Raw genomic sequence first — 19101 nt, 5'->3', positions numbered from 1 at the left:
TCTTCTCCTCTTCCACCTCCTTTTCCTCTTCTGCCTCCTTCTTTTTCTTTTCCACCTCCTCTTCCTCTTCCGCTTCCTTCTCTTTCTTTTCCACTTCCTTCTCTCTCTCTTCCACCTCCTTCTCTCCCTCTTCCACCTCCTCTTCCTCTTCTGCCTCTTTCTCTTCCACCTCCTTCCCTCTCTCTTCCACTTCCTTCTCTCTCTCTTCCACCTCCTCTTCCTCTTCTGCTTCCTCCTCTTTCTCTTCTGCCTCCTTCTCTCTCTCTTCCACCTCCTCTTTCTCTTCTGCTTCCTCCTCTTTCTCTTCTGCCTCCTTCTCTCTCTCTTCCACCTCCTCTTCCTCTTCTGCCTCTTTCTCTTCCACTTCCTTCTCTCTCTCTTCCACCTCCTCTTTCTCTTCTGCTTCCTCCTCTTTCTCTTCTGCCTCCTTCTCTCTCTCTTCCGCCTCCTTCTCTCTCTCTTCCACCTCCTCCTCTTTCTCCTCCACCTCCTTCTCTCTCTCTTCCACCTCCTCTTCCTCTTCTGCCGCCTCCTCTTTCTCTTCTGCCTCCTTCTCCTCGTTCTCTCTCTCTTCCACCTCCTCCACCTCCTCCTCTTTCTCTCCTTCTTTATCCTCCTCCTCCTCCTCGGCAGCACTCAAGGAGCACAAACACAGCCTGGAGAGGAGAAACTCATTAGGTTGCCCAGGGAGGCTGTGAAGCACAGAGACACAGTGAGGGTGGGCAGAGCCTGGCACAGGTTGCCCAGGGAGGTTGTGAAGCACAGAGACACAGTGAGGGTGGGCAGAGCCTGGCACAGCTTGCCCAGGGAGGTTGTGGAGCACAGAGACACAGTGAGGGTGGGCAGAGCCTGGCACAGCTTGCCCAGGGAGGTTGTGGAGCAGAGAGACACAGTGAGGGTGGACAGAGCCTGGCACAGGTTTGCCCAGGGAGGCTGTGGAGCACAGAATCACCCAATGTGATCAAAGATCCCATTCTGTGCTCCACAACCTCCCTGGAGGTGTTCAAGGCCAGGCTGAATGAGATCTTGAGCCCCCTGTGCTGGTGGGAGGTGCTCTCTGCCCATGGCAGGGGGGTTGGCACTGCCTGAGCTCCAAGGCTGGGCTCTGCCCACATGCACCAAGCACCAGGACAAAGGGAAGCAGCCTCAGGCTGTGCCAGGGGAGGTTCAGCTTGGAGATGCTGAGGGCAGCAGGAGCAGGGCAGGGATTGTGCCCCTGGAGTGGGCACTGGGGAGGGCACAGCTTGGATCCTGGGGTCAGTTTTGGGTCCCTCAGTCCCAGAAGGACATTGAGGAGCTGGAGCAGGGCCAGAGAGGGGCAAGAAAGGTGGGGAAGGGTCTGGGGAGGAGCAGCTGAGGGAGCTGAGGGTGTGCAGTGTGAGGAAGAGGAGGCTGAGGGAGAGCTCATTGCTCTGTGCAGCTGCCTGAGAGGAGGCTGCAGCCAGCTGGGGTTGGGCTCTGCCCACATGCACCAAGTGCCAGGACAAGAGGAGACAGCCTCAGGCTGTGCCAGGGGAGGCTGCAGCCAGCTGGGGCTGGGCTCTGCCCACATGCACCAAGTGCCAGGACAAAGGGAAGCAGCCTCAAGCTGTGCCAGGGGAGGCTGCAGCCAGCTGGGGCTGGGCTCTGCCCCCTGGGCTCAGGGGATGGAAGGAGAGGACCTGGGCTGGAATTGTGCCAGGGGAGGCTTAGGTTGGACAGGAGGAGAAATTCCTTTGCTGGTGGAGTGGTCAGGGCTTGGCACAGGGAGGTGGTGCAGTGCCCATGGCTGGAGCTGTGTGCCCATGGCTGGAGCTGTGTGCTCATGGCTGGAGCTGTGTGCCCATGGCTGGAGCTGTGTGCTCATGGCTGGAGCTGTGTGCTCATGGCTGGAGCTGTGTGCCCATGGCTGGAGCTGTGTGCCCATGGCTGGAGCTGTGTGCTCATGGCTGGAGCTGTGTGCCCATGGCTGGAGCTGTGTGCTCATGGCTGGAGCTGTGTGCCCATGGCTGGAGCTGTGTGCCCATGGCACTTGTGGCTGTGGTTCGATGCCCATGGTGGGGGTTGGGTTTCAGCTTGGCCTGGATGACCTCAGAGGCCTTTGCCAACCCAACCCATTCTGTGTGCCCATCACCAGCAGGCTGGTGGCTGAGGAGCCTGCCCAGCTGCCCAGCAGCTGCCTTCTCCTACCTGCATTCTTCTTCCTGGGGTTCCTCCTGGATGGGGGGCAGGAGGTGAGCATCTGCCAGCAGCTCAGAGGTGGCTTCATGAACACAGCCAGCAGCAGCCTCATGCAGGGTAGGGGCAGCCTCCTGGGGCTCCCCAGGGACAGGATGAACTGAAATGGGAACAGGGAAAGGGTTGGGCTCAGGTGGGAGCAGCAGAGCAGTGGGAAGCCAGGCAAGACCTCCTGCTTCAGCTGCTCAGCACTGCAGTGGTGCCAGGGCTGAAGCACCACGCAGGCTGCAGCACCTGTGCCATGCTGGTGGCCTGAGCTGTGCCAGGTGGGTGCCTGGGGCACTTAGTTTTGGCCATGGGAGGAAGAGAAGTGAGCAGTTTGTGCCAACCAGAGGCAGAGCCCATGGAAAAGCAGAGCCCTTTGCATGGCTGTGCCACCCCTGCCACCACCAGCAGGCTGGAGGCTGGAAGAGAGCTCCAAGCTCAGCCAGGCCAACCTGGCACCCAGCCCTGCCCAAACAACCACACCATGGCACTCAGTGCCAACCTAGCACCCAGCCCTGCCCAACCAACCACATCATGGCACTCAGTGCCAACCTAGCACCCAGCCCTGCCCAACCAACCACATCATGGCACTCAGTGCCCAACCTAGTACCCAGCCCTGCCCAACCAACCACACCATGGCACTCAGTGCCAACCTAGCACCCAGCCCTGCCCAACCAACCACATCATGGCACTCAGTGCCAACCTAGCACCCAGCCCTGCCCAACCAACCACACCATGGCACTCAGTGCCAACCTAGCACCCAGCCCTGCCCAACCAACCACATCATGGCACTCAGTGCCAACCTAGCACCCAGCCCTGCCCAACCAACCACACCATGGCACTCAGTGCCAACCTAGCACCCAGCCCTGGTCAAGCAACCACACCATGGCACTCAGTGCCAACCTAGCACCCAGCCCTGCCCAACCAACCACATCATGGCACTCAGTGCCAACCTAGCACCCAGCCCTGCCCAAACAACCACACCATGGCACTCAGTGCCAACCTAGCACCCAGCCCTGCCCAAACAACCACACCATGGCACTCAGTGCCCAACCTAGCACCCAGCCCTGGTCAAGCAACCACACCATGGCACTCAGTGCCAACCTAGCACCCAGCCCTGCCCAAACAACCACACCATGGCACTCAGTGCCAACCTAGCACCCAGCCCTGCCCAACCAACCACACCATGGCACTCAGTGCCAACCTAGCACCCAGCCCTAGCCAACCAACCACACCATGGCACTCAGTGCCAACCTAGCACCCAGCCCTGCCCAAACAACCACACCATGGCACTCAGTGCCAACCTAGCACCCAGCCCTGCCCAAACAACCACACCATGGCACTCAGGGCCAACCTAGCACCCAGCCCTGCCCAACCAACCACACCATGGCACTCAGTGCCAACCTAGCACCCAGCCCTAGCCCAACCAACCACACCATGGCACTCAGTGCCAACCTAGCACCCAGCCCTGCCCAAACAACCACATCATGGCACTCAGTGCCCAACCTAGCACCCAGCCCTGCCCAACCAACCACACCATGGCACTCAGGGCCAACCTAGCACCCAGCCCTGCCCAACCAACCACACCATGGCACTCAGTGCCAACCTAGCACCCAGCCCTGCCCAACCAACCACACCATGGCACTCAGTGCCAACCTAGCACCCAGCCCTGCCCAACCAACCACATCATGGCACTCAGTGCCCAACCTAGCACCCAGCCCTGCCCAAACAACCACACCATGGCACTCAGTGCCAACCTAGCACCCAGCCCTGCCCAACCAACCACACCATGGCACTCAGTGCCAACCTAGCACCCAGCCCTGCCCAACCAACCACACCATGGCACTCAGTGCCCAGCCAGCCTTGGCTCCAACCCCTCCAGGGAGCTGGTCCATCCCTAGGCCTCCTTTTGGACCTCCCTGCCAGCAGAAGCAGCTGCTGGAAGAGCTCAAAGCCTTTCCCCTTGCAAGCCCTGAGTCAGACACTGCACTGAGCATGGCCTGAGGGCCCTGGCTTTGCAGTGCCCAGGTCACAATGGGCACCACAGGGCATCCCCTCCCTGCCCATCCTGGCCTCAGCAGCATCCCACAGCTCCTCAGCATCCCTGGGGGAAGCCTCACAGCAGGAGATGAGTTTGGAGCAGGCTCCCAGAGCCACACAACTGTTCCCCTTGGAAAGGGCCTCCAAGATCAGCCAGTCCCAGCAGCAACCCAACCCCACCCTGGGCATCAAACCCTGGCCACGAGTGCCATGGGCACAGGGGTCTGGCACACCTCCAGCCATGGGCACTGCACCACCTCCCCTGGGCAGCCTCTGCCAAGCCCTGACCACTCTGGCACCAAAGGAATTTCTCCTCCTCTCCAACCTGAGCCTCCCCTGGCACAATTCCAGCCCAGGTCCTCTCCCTCCATCCCCTGAGCCCAGGGGGCAGAGCCCAGCCCCAGCTGGCTGCAGCCTCCTCTCAGGCAGCTGCAGAGAGCAATGAGCTCTCCCTCAGCCTCCTCTTCCTCACACTGCACACCCCCAGCTCCCTCAGCTGCCCCTCCCCAGCCCTCTGCTCCAGACCCTTCCCCACCTTTCCTGCCCTTCTCTGGACCTCCTCCAGCCCCTCAGTGTCCTCTGGCAGTGAGGACCAAGTGAGCAAGAGCAGCAGAAGATGGCATTGGACAACTCCAGACACCTCTCAGCACCTAACATCTTCTCCACAAACACTTCTTAGGTGTCCTAAGGGCACCTGGGCAGGAGATCCATGAGGTCTGCCTGGTCCTGGGCACCTGGGCAGGAAATCCATGAGGTGTGCCTGGCCCTGGGCACCTGGGCAGGAGATCCATGAGGTCTGCCTGGATCTGGGCACCTGGGCAGGAGGTCCATGAGGTCTGCCTGGTCCTGGGCACCTGGGCAGGAGATCCATGAGGTCTGCCAGGTCCTGGGCACCTGGGCAGGAAATCCATGAGGTGTGCCTGGCCCTGGGCACCTGGGCAGGAGATCCATGAGGTCTGCCTGGATCTGGGCACCTGGGCAGGAGGTCCATGAGGTCTGCCTGGTCCTGGGCACCTGGGCAGGAGATCCATGAGGTCTGCCTGGTCCTGGGCACCTGGGCAGGAGATCCATGAGGTCTGCCTGGTCCTGGGCACCTGGGCAGGAGATCCATGAGGTCTGCCAGGCCCTGGGCACCTGGGCAGGAGATCCATGAGGTCTGCCAGGTCCTTGGCACCTGGGCAGGAGATCCATGAGGTGTGCCTGGTCCTGGGCACCTGGGCAGGAGATCCATGAGGTCTGCCTGGGTCTGGGCACCTGGGCAGGAGATCCATGAGGTCTGCCTGGGTCTGGGCACCTTTCTTGCCCCTCTCTGGACCTCCTCCAACCCCTCAATGTCCTGCTAGGAGTGAGAGACCTAAAAGTGAGCCCAGAGCTCAAGCTGTGCCCAGCACCTGAGCACCATCACCTCCCTGCTCCTGCTGCCCACACCACTGCTGATCCATGCCAGGCTGCTGCTGCCCTTGGATCATCTTCAGCTGCTGCCAACCAGCACTGCCAGGACCTTTTCTGTTGGGCACTTCCCATGCCCTCTGCTTCAAGCCTGAAGCATCCCTGGGGTTGTTGTGACCCCCAGGGATGCTCCAGGACCCAACACTTGGCTTTGTTAAAGCTCAGCCCACTGAGCCCAGCCTGGCACAGGTCCCTCTGCAGAGCCTCCCTACCCTCCAGCAGGCTACCACAGCCACCCCAGCCTGGTGCCAGCTGCCAACTGACTGAGGCTGCCCTCAACTCCCTCACCCCAAATGCCAAAGGGCATTAAAGAGAGGAGCTGCTCCCCCCCAGCCCTAGAGGTGAGGATACTCCTGGTGGAGTTCACTTCACTCCCCAAGCACAGCTCGCTGGGATCAGCTGCAAAGCCAAGAGCTGCTCCTCCCCCCCCCCAACCCCCACCCCCTACATCCCCAGGGGCTTCCCCAGCCTGCAGCATCACCCTGAAGAAAACAGCAGCAGGAAGCTCAAGCTGCACACTGCAAAACCACTTTTATTTGGTGGGGCTGCCTGACAAGCACAGGGACACCTCCAGGAGGGCAGGAAAGGGGCAAACCCAGCTGCAAAAGGCAGCTCTGGCCCACCCTGACCATAGTGTGCCCCCCCCTGATGGTGCCCAGGCTGCTTTTAGCCTGCCCCCTCCAGGCCATGAAGCAAAGCACAGAGGAGAGCCTCAAACACAACTTGGGGATGGGGCAAATGCAGCCTGGCAGCAGCAGAGCTTGGCAGAGGCCAGGGGGGGAAGCTCTTAAAGCAGAGGAGCTTGAAAGTTACTGCCCAGGGAGGTTGTGGAGCACAGAGACACAGTGAGGGTGGGCAGAGCCTGGCACAGGTTGCCCAGGGAGGCTGTGGAGCACAGAGACACAGTGAGGGTGGGCAGAGCCTGGCACAGGTTGCCCAGGGAGGTTGTGGAGCACAGAGACACAGTGAGGGTGGGCAGAGCCTGGCACAGGTTGCCCAGGGAGGTTGTGGAGCACAGAGACACAGTGAGAGTGGGGAGAGACTGGCACAGGTTGCCCAGGGAGGTTGTGGAGCACAGAGACACAGTGAGGATGGGGAGAGACTGGCACAGGTTGCCCAGGGAGGTTGTGGAGCAGAGAGACACAGTGAAGGTGGGCAGAGCCTGGCAAAGGTTGCCCAGGAAGGTTGTGGAGCACAGACACAGTGAGGGTGGGCAGAGCCCTGGCACAGGCTGCCCAGAGAGGCTGTGGAGTCTCCTTCTCTGCAGCCTTTCCAGCCCTGCCTGGATGTGTTCCTGTGTGCCCTGAGCTGCACTGTGTGGCCCTGCTCTGGCAGGGGGGGTGGGGTTGGACTCGATGATGCCCTTGGGTCCCTCCCAGGCCCCTACTATCCTCCCAGCCTGTGATTTAAGATGCCCAGGGAGGGATTGGAGACCACAGCAAGAGGCTTCCTACCCTCCTGGGTGCCCTCAGCAATGCTTTTCCACCCTCCCCTAAACACCAGCTCCCACCTCAGGGATTCCCATCCTGCCAGAAGCAAGAAGGAGCTGGGATGGGACAACCCTGGGGGGGGAAGCAGCCAAGCCTCAGGTCCGTGGCTGGGACCAAGCCTGGCTGGGAAGGAGCTAAAAGACCATTTGCAGATTGCCTCTTTCTGCTTTGGGTTGGGTTTTGGGTTTCCTGCCCAGCTGTGCTCTCTGCTGGCTCTTGTTGGGGTGTGGGAAGGGCTGGCTCGGCATGGTCCTCCTTTGCCATGTGTCTCAGAGCCTCTAAGCCCCTTTTTTGCCCCCTGAAACAAAAGGAGAAGGGAAACGTTAGAGTTGGGAGGGGGCTCAGCCTGGAGGGGATTGAGAGAGAGGCAGAGAGAGAGAGAGAGGCAGAGAGAGAGAGAGAGGCAGAGAGAGAGGCAGAGAGAGAGAGAGAGGCAGAGAGAGAGAGAGAGGCAGAGAGAGAGAGAGAGGCAGAGAGAGAGAGAGGCAGAGAGAGAGAGGCAGAGAGAGAGAGAGAGGCAGAGAGAGAGAGAGGCAGAGAGAGAGGCAGAGAGAGAGAGAGAGGCAGAGAGAGAGAGAGGCAGAGAGAGAGAGAGAGGCAGAGAGAGAGAGAGGCAGAGAGAGAGAGGCAGAGAGAGAGAGAGAGGCAGAGAGAGAGAGAGGCAGAGAGAGAGAGGCAGAGAGAGAGAGAGGCAGAGAGAGAGAGAGGCAGAGAGAGAGAGAGGCAGAGAGAGAGAGGCAGGGAACTGGAGGCGGTGAGGGTGGGGAGAGCCTGGCACAGGTTGCCCAGGGAGGATGGGGAGCACAGACACAGTGAGGGTAGGGAGAGACTGGCACAGGTTGCCCAGGGAGGATGGGGAGCACAGACACAGTGAGGGTGGGGAGAGACTGGCACAGATCCTGCTCAGCAGCCCTATTCTGCTCAGCATCACTCCTCTGCTCAGCACCCCTGCCCTGCTCAGCATCACTCCTCTGCTCAGCATCCCTCCTCTGCCCTGCTCAGCATCCCTCCTCTGCTCAGCATCACTCTTCTGCCCTGCCCAGCATCACTCCTCTGCCCTGCTCAGCATCCCTCCTCTGCCCTGCTCAGCATCACTCCTCTGCTCAGCATCCCTCCTCTGCCCTGCTCAGCATCACTCCTCTGCTCAGCATCACTCCTCTGCCCTGCTCAGCATCACTCCTCTGCTCAGCATCACTCCTCTGCTCAGCATCACTCCTCTGCCCTGCTCAGCATCACTGCTCTGCTCAGCATCACTCCTCTGCCCTGCTCAGCATCACTCCTCTGCTCAGCATCACTCCTCTGCCCTGCTCAGCATCCCTCCTCTGCCCTGCTCAGCATCACTCCTCTGCTCAGCATCACTCCTCTGCCCTGCTCAGCATCACTCCTCTGCCCTGCTCAGCATCACTCCTCTGCTCAGCATCACTCCTCTGCCCTGCTCAGCATCACTCCTCTGCTCAGCATCACTCCTCTGCCCTGCTCAGCATCACTCCTCTGCCCTGCTCAGCATCACTCCTCTGCCCTGCTCAGCATCACTCCTCTGCTCAGCACCCCAGCCCTGCTCAGCACCTCGCTGCCTGGCTGGTGGGGGGGGGAGCTGAGCCTGGCTGCCCCCGGCGCCGGAGCTTGTCCCCCTCAGCAGCCAGCAGAGCAGCACTGCAGCCCCTGCAGCCTTCCCCTGCAGCTGGGGCAGTGAAGCAGCAGCAGAGGCTGCCCGGGGAGCTGCTGCAGGTCACACCCTTGGAGGCCAAACTCGACAGGAGCCTCAGAAAGCTGCTCTAGATGGAGGTGTCCAGCATGGTTGAAGGAGAGGGGGAGTGGAGAAGATGCCTTTGGAGGGCCCCTTCCAACTTGATGCCCCATCCCAGGGCTTTGTTTTCCCCTGGTACCCACTCTGGGAGCTCAGCAAACGCCCTCCAGCTTGGCAGCAAGGGTGGCAAAGGGGGTGAGGGAGGCAGCAGGCTTCACTTCCCCTCTGCTCTTGGGCAGCAAACGCCACCAGCTTGGGCAGCAGCCTCCTGGCACAGCTCAGGGCCAGACCTTGGCTAGCAGCACCAAACTCAAAAGCCAGGAGCTGGGCATGTGGGATGCTGCCCTGACCCACTCCACAGCCCCCATCTCTGGCTCCCACTCCTCAAAACAGCAAAGCCAGGAGACTCCAGGAGCTTCTGCACTGGCAGCCACGGCTGAGCAGGCAATCAAAGGTGGCAGCATTGCCCAGTGCCCTCGGGCAAGCACCACCAGGGGGGGGCAACCACTTACTTTCTTCCACGGGACTCAAAGTTGCTGCAGCTTCTCCCTGCCGGGAGGAAAAGGGAGATGGGAGACATGGAACAGCTTCGGGAGAGCCAAAGGCTCAGCCTAAGAGCCTCACTTTGGGTCAGTGTGGCCCTTTAAATGCCCCATGGGGGTTCTCAGGGCACCCTGGGTGGTGTGGGCATGGGCACGGGCATGGGCATCCCTGGGGGGGAGGGTAAAGGGCAGGAGCACAGCAGTGAGCTCCTGAAAAGGGGTGAGGAGGGGAGGGGAAAGGAGGGGGGAGGGAGGGGAAGGGGAAGGGGAGGAGGGGGAAGGGGGAAGGGGGAGAAGGGGAGGAGGGGGAAGGGGAGGGAGGGAAGGAGGGGGAAGGGAGGGAGGGAAGGAGGGGGAAGGGAGGGAAGGGAAGGAGGGGGAAGGGAGGGAAGGGAAGGAGGGGGAAGGGAGGGGAAGGGGGAAGGGAGGGGAAGGGGGAAGGGAGGGGAAGGGGGAAGGGGAGGGAGGGAGGGAGGGAGGGAAGGAGGAGGGAGGGGAAAGGAGGGGAAGGGGAAGGGGAAGGGGAAGGGGAAGGGGAAGGGGAAGGGGAAGGGGAAGGGGAAGGGGAAGGGGAAGGGGAAGGGGAAAGGGAGGAGAAGAGGAAGGGGAAAGGGAAAGGAAGGGAAGGGGAAAGGGAAAGGAAGAGAAAGGAAGGGGAAAGGGGAAGGGGAAAGGGAAAGGGGAAAGGGAAGGGGAAGGGGAAAGGGAAGGGGAAAGGGAAGGGGAAGGGGAAGGGGAAGCTGTTCCCTCGAAGGAGCTGTGTGCCCTGGCACCCACCCGGGGGGCACAGCTGCGTGGGTGGCTGGGGGAAGGGGCAGGGTGCTCAGCCAGCCTTGGCAGAGCCAGCTGCCAGCTTACCTGCGTGCCCAGCTTCTCCCTGCTCACAGGCTGGGGCATCATCTTCTCCAAGCCCTGGGCAAACCAGGCCAACATCCTGCTGGCCCCAGAGAGCACTCTCAGAGCTGGCTGGCTGCAGCCCATCCCCCACCCCCACCCCCGAGCTGCCCACAGCTGCCCACCAGAAGCCACCAGCTTTGGCTTACCTGCTGCCATCCCCAGCCAGGGTGGCAGGGGGGAGGCTGGGCACAGCTTCTGGCTGCTTCTCAGCTGCTGCCAGGGAGTCCTGGGTGGTTGGGAGGCTGCTCTGGGGCTTGGTCTGAGCTTTGGTGCCTGCCTCGGGTTGGTTTGGGGAGGAGGAGAAGGGGGAGAGGGTCAGGGTTAGGGGAGGGAGGAGCACAGGAGACAGGCAGGAGAAGGTCACCCCCCACGGTAGGACAAGCTTGAAGGGACCACCTCACTCCCCTCCCCCATCCCCACCCTGGGCAGCCTCCTCCTGGCAGTGCCAGCACCTGCTGTGTCCATCCTTCCTGGCCCAGGTGCCCACCAGAGTGCTCCAAGGGGCAGATGTGGTGTAAGGGGCAGTGCCAGCACCTGCTGTGCCCATCCTTCCTGACCCAGATACCCACCAGAGTGCTCCAAGGGGCAGATGTGGTGTAAGGGGCAGTGCCAGCACCTGCTGTGCCCATCCTTCCTGGCCCAGGTGCCCACCAGAGTGCTCCAAGGGGCAGATGTGGTGTAAGGGGCAGTGCCAGCACCTGCTGTGCCCATCCTTCCTGGCCCAGGTGCCCACCAGAGTGCTCCAAGGGGCAGATGTGGTGTAAGGGGCAGTGTCAGCACCTGCTGTGCCCATCCTTCCTGGCCCAGATACCCACCAGAGTGCTCCAAGGGGCAGATGTGGTGTAAGGGGCAGTGCCAGCACCTGCTGTGCCCATCCTTCCTGACCCAGATACCCACCAGAGTGCTCCAAGGGGCAGATGTGGTGTAAGGGGCAGTGCCAGCACCTGCTGTGCCCATCCTTCCTGGCCCAGGTGCCCACCAGAGTGCTCCAAGGGGCAGATGTGGTGTAAGGGGCAGTGCCAGCACCTGCTGTGCCCATCCTTCCTGGCCCAGGTGCCCACCAGAGTGCTCCAAGGGGCAGATGTGGTGTAAGGGGCAGTGCCAGCACCTGCTGTGCCCATCCTTCCTGGCCCAGATACCCACCAGAGTGCTCCAAGGGGCAGATGTGGTGTAAGGGGCAGTGCCAGCACCTGCTGTGCCCATCCATCCTGGCCCAGATACCCACCAGAGTGCTCCAAGGGGCAGATGTGGTGTAAGGGGCAGTGCCAGCACCTGCTGTGCCCATCCATCCTGGCCCAGGTGCCCACCAGAGTGCTCAAAGGGGCAGACGTGGTGTAAGGGGCAGTGCCAGCACCTGCTGTGCCCATCCATCCTGGCCCAGGTGCCCACCAGAGCAGAATGTGCCCTTGTGGGCACAAAAGGGCATCCTGAATGGGGGAGGGGGGCAGCAAGCAAAGCGTGGGCAGGCTGGGGGAGGTTCTCCTGCCCATCTGCCCTGCCAAGGCCACATCTGGAGTGTGTTGTGCCCAGCTGTGGGCTGCCCAGTCGAGGAAGGGCAGGGACCTGCTGGAGAGAGGACTCCAGAGCTGCTGAGGGCACTGGAAGAGCTCTGCTGGCAGCAAAGGCTGAGAGGGTTGAGGCTGCAGAGGAGCAGCCTGAGGGGGAGCTCAGCACTGCTTCACCGGTGGGTATCAGGAGGGTGGCACCAGTGGTGCCCAGTGGCAGCCCAAGGAGCAATGGGCACAGAACTGAGCATCAGGAGTTCCATCCACGAGGAGGAACTGCTTCAATTTAGGGGTGCTGGAACCCTCAACAGGCTGCCCAGAGAGGTGCTGGAGTCTCCATCTCTGCAGGCATCCCAAACCTGCTTGGACCTCTTCCTGTGTGCCCTGCTCTAGGTGCCCCTGCCTTGGCAAGGGTGGGGTTGGTGATGGCTCCAGAGGTCCCTTCCAAGCCCCTGCCAGCCTGGCTGCAGCCACTGAAGTGCTGCAGCTGTGCTGGGAGCAAAGGCTGAGAGGGTTGAGGCTGCAGAGGAGCAGCCTGAGGGGGAGCTCAGCACTGCTTCGAGGGTGGGGGTCAGGAGGGTGGCACCAGTGGTGCCCAGTGGCAGCCCAAGGGGCAATGGGCACAGAACTGAGCACCAGGAGTTCCATCCACCTAAACACGAGGAGGAACTGCTGTAATTTAGGGGTGCTGGAACCCTCAACAGGCTGCCCAGAGAGGAGATTCCACCACAGGATCACAGCATCACATCCTGTGCTGGAGTCTCCATCTCTGCAGGCATCCCAAACCTGCTTGGACCTCTTCCTGTGTGCCCTGCTCTAGGTGCCCCTGCCTTGGCAAGGGTGAGGTTGGTGATGGCTCCAGAGGTCCCTTCCAAGCCCCTGCCAGCCTGGCTGCAGCCACTGAAGTGCTGCAGCTGTGCCCAGCTGTGCTGACAGCAAAGGCTGAGAGGGTTGAGGCTGCAGAGGAGCAGCCTGAGGGAGAGCTCAGCACTGCTTTGAGGGTGAGTATCAGGAGGGTGGCACCAGTGGTGCCCAGTGGCAGCCCAAGGGGCAATGGGCACAGAACTGAGCATCAGGAGTTCCATCCACCTAAACACGAGGAGGAACTGCTTCAATTTAGGGGTGCTGGAACCCTCAACAGGCTGCCCAGAGAGGAGATTCCACCACAGGATCACAGCATCACATCCTGTGCTGGAGTCTCCATCTCTGCAGGCATCCCAAACCTGCTTGGACCTGCTCCTGTGTGCCCTGCTCTAGGTGCCCCTGCCTTGGCAAGGGTGGGGTTGGTGATGGCTCCAGAGGTCCCTTCCAAGCCCCTGCCAGTCTGTGTTTGTGTCCCCTCTGCAGAGACCACCCCAGGGGAGAGGACATTGCTCACCTCCTGCCCTGGCTGCACACCTCTGCTCCTTGGCTTCAGGCTGCAGAGGGACAGAGGAACAGATGGCAGTGCCCATCCCTGCAGCCCCACACCACCACCTGCCCACCCACAGCACCAGCTCCATGCCACCTAACCCTGGCACAGCACTGCCTGCAGCCCCACACCACCACCTGCCCACCCACAGCACCAGCCCCATGCCACCTAACCCTGGCACTGCACTGCCTGCAGCCCCACACCACCACCTGCCCACCCACAGCACCAGCCCCATGCCACCTAACCCTGGCACAGCACTGCCTGCAGCCCCACACCACCACCTGCCCACCCACAGCACCAGCCCCATGCCACCTAACTCTGGCACAACACTGCCTGCAGCCCCATACCACCACCTGCCCACCCACAGCACCAGCTCCATGCCACCTAACCCTGGCACAGCACTGCCTGCAGCCCCACACCACCACCTGCCCACCCACAGCACCAGCTCCATGCCACCTAACCCTGGCACAGCACTCCCTAAAGCCCCATACCACCACCTGCCCACCCACAGCACCAGCTCCATGCCACCTAACCCTGGCACAGCACTCCCTAAAGCCCCACATCACCACCTGCCCACCCACAGCACCAGCCCCATGCCACCTAACCCTGGCACAGCACTGCCTGCAGCCCCACACCACCACCTGCCCACCCCACAGGTACCCAAAGCACCAGCCCCATGCCACCTAACCCTGCCCCCAAGGTTGCAGGTGGGTGTGGGAGGATGAGGATGGGCAGTGCCCTCTGCAGTCACCTCCCCCCGCCGGGCAGCTCTCACCTCTGCGGTTTTGGGTGCCCCTGGCTGTGGCACCACCCTCTCGAAGCCGTGTGCCAGCCAGCTGACCACTCGTGCCCCCACCCTGCAGGCAGAGCACGCCCGTGGGCTCAAGGAACCCTCCCCCCTCTGCCCTCCTCCACCCTCTGCCCTCCTCCCTCCACCCTCTGCCCTCCTCTGCCCCCTGCCCTCCTCCCTCCACTCCTCTGCCCTTCTCCCTCCACCCTCTGCCCTCCTCCACCCTCTGCCCTCCTCCCTCCTCCTCTGCCCTCCTCCTTCCACCCCTTTGCCCTCCTCTACCCTCCTCCATCCCTCTGCCCTCCTCTACCCTCCTCTACCCTCTGCCCTCCTCCCTCCACCCTTCTGCCCTCCTCCACCCTCTGCCCTCCTCCCTTCACCCTCTGCCCTCCTCCCTCCACCCCTCTGCCCTCCTCTACCCTCCTCTGCCCTCCTCCACCCTCTGCCCTCCTCCCTCCACCCCTCTGCCCTCCTCCCTCCACTCCTCTGCCCTCCTCCCTCCACCCCTCTGCCCTCCTCCCTCCACCCCTCTGCCCTCCTCCACCCTCTGCCCTTCTCTACCCTCTGCCCTCCTCCTTCCACCCCTCTGCCCTCCTCTACCCTCCTCTGCCCTCCTCCCTCCACCCTCTGCCCTCCTCCCTCCACCCCTCTGCCCTCCTCTACCCTTCTCTACCCTCTGCCCTCCTCCTTCCACCCCTCTGCCCTCCTCCCTCCACCCCTCTGCCCTCCTCTGCCCTTCTCCCTCCACTCCTCTGCCCTCCTCCACCCTCCTCTGCCCTTCTCCCTCCACTCCTCTGCCCTTCTCCCTCCACTCCTCTGCCCTCCTCCACCCTCTGCCCTCCTCCCTCCACCCCTCTGCCCTCCTCCACCCCTCTGCCAGCTTCCCCTTGGCACTCACCACTCCGCTGTGCCGCGATCTGCTCCAGCCCCAGACTCATCATCCAATTCCTCTTCTTCCTCCTCCTCCTCCTCCTCCCCATCAAAGGGGCTGATCTCTGCCAGGAGAGAGGTGCTGTGACCGTGGCGACCTGCACTGACCTCCCTGCCCCCCCACCCCCCCCCCCTCAACACCAACTGCCTCAAGGGGACAAGAAAGGAGCCCCAGAAAGCCTCCCCCCATCCCCACCACCACTGCAGGCTCCTTACTCTCCTTACCCAGAGCATCCTCATCCTCCTCCTTCAGCATCTGGACCTCTGTCTGGAAAGCCAAAGAGATTTAGCACCCACCCGGCGGCAGGGAGGGGATGTTAGCAACAGTGAGGGGGGGGGATGCCGACGGCAGTGGGGAGGGGATGTTAGCGGCAGTGGGGGGGGGGATGCCGGCGGCAGTGGGGGGGGGGGATGCCGGCGGCAGTGAGCGGGGGGGGATGTTAGCGGCAGGGCGGGGGGAGATGTTAGCGGCAGTGTTGGGGGGGATGTTGGCGGCAGTGGGGGGGGGATACCGGCGGCAGTGGGTGGGGGGGATACCGGCGGCAGTGGGGGGGGGATGTTAGCGGCAGTAGGGGAGGGGGTGCCGGCGACAGTGGGGGGGAACTTAGCAACAGTGAGGGGGGGATGCCGGCGGCGGGGGGAGGGGGGGATGCCGGCGGCAGTTGGGGGGGGATGTTAGCAACAGTTTGGGGGGATGCCGGCGGCAGTGGGGGGGAGATGCTAGCAGCAGTTTGGGGTGATGCCGGCGGCAGTGGGGGGGGGATGTTAGCAACAGTGAGGGGGGGATGCTGGCGGCAGTGGGGAGGGGATGCCGGCGGCAGTGAGGGGGGGGGATGCCGGCGGCAGTGAAGGGGGGGGGATGCCGGCGGCAGTGGGGGGGGGGGATGCCGGCGGCAGTGGGGGGGGGATGCCGGCGGCAGTGGGGGGGGGAACTTAGCAACAGTGAGGGGGGGATGCCGGCGGCAGTGAGGGGGGGATGCTAGCAGCAGTTTGGGGGTATGCCGGCGGCAGTGGGGGGCGATGCCGGCGGCAGGGGTGGGGGGGATGTTAGCAACAGTGAGGGGGGGATGCCGGCGGCAGTGGGGAGGGGATGCCGGCGGCAGTGAGGGGGGGGGATGCCGGCGGCAGTGAAGGGGGGGGGATGCCGGCGGCAGTGGGGGGGGGATGCCGGCGGCAGTGGGGGGGGGATGCCGGCGGCAGTGAAGGGGGGGGGATGCCGGCGGCAGTGGGGGGGGGATGCCGGCGGCAGTGGGGGGGGGATGCCGGCGGCAGTGGGGGGGGGATGTTAGCAACAGTGAGGGGGGGATGCCGGCGGCAGTGGGGGGGGATGCTAGCAGCAGTTTGGGGGGATGCCGGCGGCAGTGGGGGGCGATGCCGGCGGCAGGGGGGGGGGGGATGTTAGCAACAGTGAGGGGGGGATGCCGGCGGCAGTGGGGAGGGGATGCCGGCGGCAGTGAGGGGGGGGGATGCCGGCGGCAGTGAAGGGGGGGGGATGCCGGCGGCAGTGGGGGGGGGATGCCGGCGGCAGTGGGGGGGGGATGCCGGCGGCAGTGGGGGGGGGATGTTAGCAACAGTGAGGGGGGGATGCCGGCGGCAGTGGGGGGGGATGCTAGCAGCAGTTTGGGGGGATGCCGGCGGCAGTGGGGGGCGATGCCGGCGGCAGGGGTGGGGGGGATGTTAGCAGCAGTTTGGTGGGATGCTGGCGGCAGTGGCGGGGGGATGCCGGCGGCAGGGGTGGGGGGGATGTTAGCAGCAGTTTGGGAGGATGCCGGCGGCAGTGGGGGGGGGGGGGGGGGACGCCGGCAGCAGCTTCCTGCCTGCCCCCAGGGCACGAACTGTTGCCCCTGGGAGGGCGAAGCTCAAGCGCAGGGCACAGCTCAGGTCTCAGCAGGCTGCGAGTTAACTTCTCCTCGCCCCCTGGCCATGAGGAGTTGGTCCCACACCAAGCAAGGAAGCGGATCCTGCCCTCTCCCCGGGGATGGATGAAGACAGGAGGTGGTGCCAGGGAAGGTTTAGCGCTGCCAGGGTGCACGAAGGGCACAGAGCAAGGGTAAAGCAAAGGTCAGATGCCCTAAAAGTCGTCAGCTCATCGCCTGGGGCTGGCAAATACCTGGTCGGGGATATCGATGCTGGTCTCAAAGCTCTTCCCCAGCGTCTGCAGAGCCTCGGAGGTTTGGGCTGGCTGAGGAACGACTTTCCCCAGCCCCTGGGAGAGCCAGGAGAGGACACCGCTCCCAGCGCTGCCAGCGACGGAACGGGGAAGGGATGGGGAGGAGGGAGTCAGGTTGGCACTTCGCAGCCCAAGCAGCCAGCCCCTGCCCCGACATCGACCCTCCCTTCCCTGCCCCGCACCGACCCTCCCTTCCCTGCCCCGACATCGACCCTCCCTTCCCTGCCCCGCACCGACCCTCCCTTCCCTCCCCCGCACCGACCCTCCCTTCCCTCCCCCGCACCGACCCTCCCTTCCCTGCCCCGCACCGACCCTCCCTTCCCTGCCCCGCACCGACCCTCCCTTCCCTGCCCCGACACCGACCCTCCCTTCCCTGCCCCGACACCGACCCTCCCTTCCCTTCCCCGCACCGACCCTCCCTTCCCTTCCCCGCACCGACCCTCCCTTCCCTCCCCCCACACCGACCCTCCCTTCCCTGCCCCGCACCGACCCTCCCTTCCCTCCCCCCCACACCGACCCTCCCTTCCCTCCCCCCACACCGACCCTCCCTTCCCTGCCCCCACACCGACCCTCCCTTCCCTGCCCCCACACCGACCCTCTCTTCCCTCCCCCCGCACCGACCCTCCTTTCCCTGCCCCGCACCGACCCTCCCTTCCCTCCCCCCGCACCGACCCTCCCTTCCCTGCCCCGCACCGACCCTCCCTTCCCTGCCCCGCACCGACCCTCCCTTCCCTGCCCCCACACCGACCCTCCCTTCCCTGCCCCGACACCGACCCTCCCTTCCCTTCCCCGCACCGACCCTCCCTTCCCTTCCCCGCACCGACCCTCCCTTCCCTCCCCCCCCACCGACCCTCCCTTCCCTGCCCCGCACCGACCCTCCCTTCCCTCCCCCCACACCGACCCTCCCTTCCCTCCCCCCACACCGACCCTCCCTTCCCTGCCCCCACACCGACCCTCCCTTCCCTGCCCCCACACCGACCCTCTCTTCCCTCCCCCCGCACCGACCCTCCTTTCCCTGCCCCGCACCGACCCTCCCTTCCCTGCCCCGCACCGACCCTCCCTTCCCTGCCCCCGCACCGACCCTCCCTTCCCTGCCCCCGCACCGACCCTCCCTTCCCTGCCCCGCACCGACCCTCCCTTCCCTGCCCCGCACCGACCCTCCCTTCCCTGCCCCGCACCGACCCTCCCTTCCCTGCCCCCGCACCGACCCTCCCTTCCCTCCCCCGCACCGACCCTCCCTTCCCTGCCCCCGCACCGACCCTCCCTTCCCTGCCCCGCACCGACCCTCCCTTCCCTGCCCCGCACCGACCCTCCCTTCCCTCCCCCCGCACCGACCCTCCCTTCCCTGCCCCAAACACCTCTGCAAGGCAGAGCCTCGCTCCTCGGGGACTGCAAATTCCACCTTCTTCTCCATTCCTTCAGTGACAGCAGGTGGGGGGGGGGCAAAAAAAATAGGGCAAAGCCTAAAGTAAGCTCCCATCAGTGGTAGAATCATAGAATCAGGCAGGGCTGGAAGGGAGCACAAGGAGCAGGCAGTGCCAACCCCTGCCATGCCCAGGGACACCCTACCCTAGAGCAGGCTGCACACAGCCTCAGCCAGCCTGGCCTCAAACACCTCCAGCCATGGGGCCTCAACCCCCTCCCTGGGCAACCCATTCCAGCCTCTCACCACTCTCCTGCTCAGCAACTTCCTCCTCCCCTCCAGCCTCACTCTCCCCACCTCCAGCTTTGCTCCAGCCCCCCCACTCCTGCCACTCCCTCACAGCCTCACAAGTCCCTCCCCAGCTTTTTTGCAGCCCCCTGCAGATGCTGCAAGGCCACCAGAAGGTCCCCTGGGAGCCTCCTCTGCTGCAGCCTGCACAGCCCCAACTCTTTCAGGCTGTGCTCACAGCAGAGCTGCTGCAGCCTCTCAGCATCCTCCTGGCCCT

General features: G+C 63.8%; 1 protein-coding gene across 1 annotated transcript in view; it reads right to left on the bottom strand.

The window, feature by feature from the left end:
- Positions 1 to 19101, bottom strand: part of CNGB1 (cyclic nucleotide gated channel subunit beta 1) — a 50562-nt gene that overhangs the window by 24395 nt on the left and 7066 nt on the right. Inside the window, 10 exon segments of the mRNA XM_064159762.1 lie at positions 2170 to 2317; positions 9441 to 9477; positions 10329 to 10407; positions 10514 to 10640; positions 13251 to 13290; positions 14059 to 14140; positions 14972 to 15068; positions 15229 to 15271; positions 17114 to 17243; positions 18532 to 18589. Of these exon segments, the coding sequence (XP_064015832.1) occupies positions 2170 to 2317; positions 9441 to 9477; positions 10329 to 10407; positions 10514 to 10640; positions 13251 to 13290; positions 14059 to 14140; positions 14972 to 15068; positions 15229 to 15271; positions 17114 to 17243; positions 18532 to 18589 (841 nt within the window).

The sequence above is a fragment of the Pogoniulus pusillus genome, chromosome 20, assembly GCF_015220805.1.
Source record: "Pogoniulus pusillus isolate bPogPus1 chromosome 20, bPogPus1.pri, whole genome shotgun sequence".
NCBI classification, from domain to species: domain Eukaryota; kingdom Metazoa; phylum Chordata; class Aves; order Piciformes; family Lybiidae; genus Pogoniulus; species Pogoniulus pusillus.
Note: the sequence above shows the minus strand (reverse complement) of the source record. Positions and strands in the feature narration are given on the sequence as shown.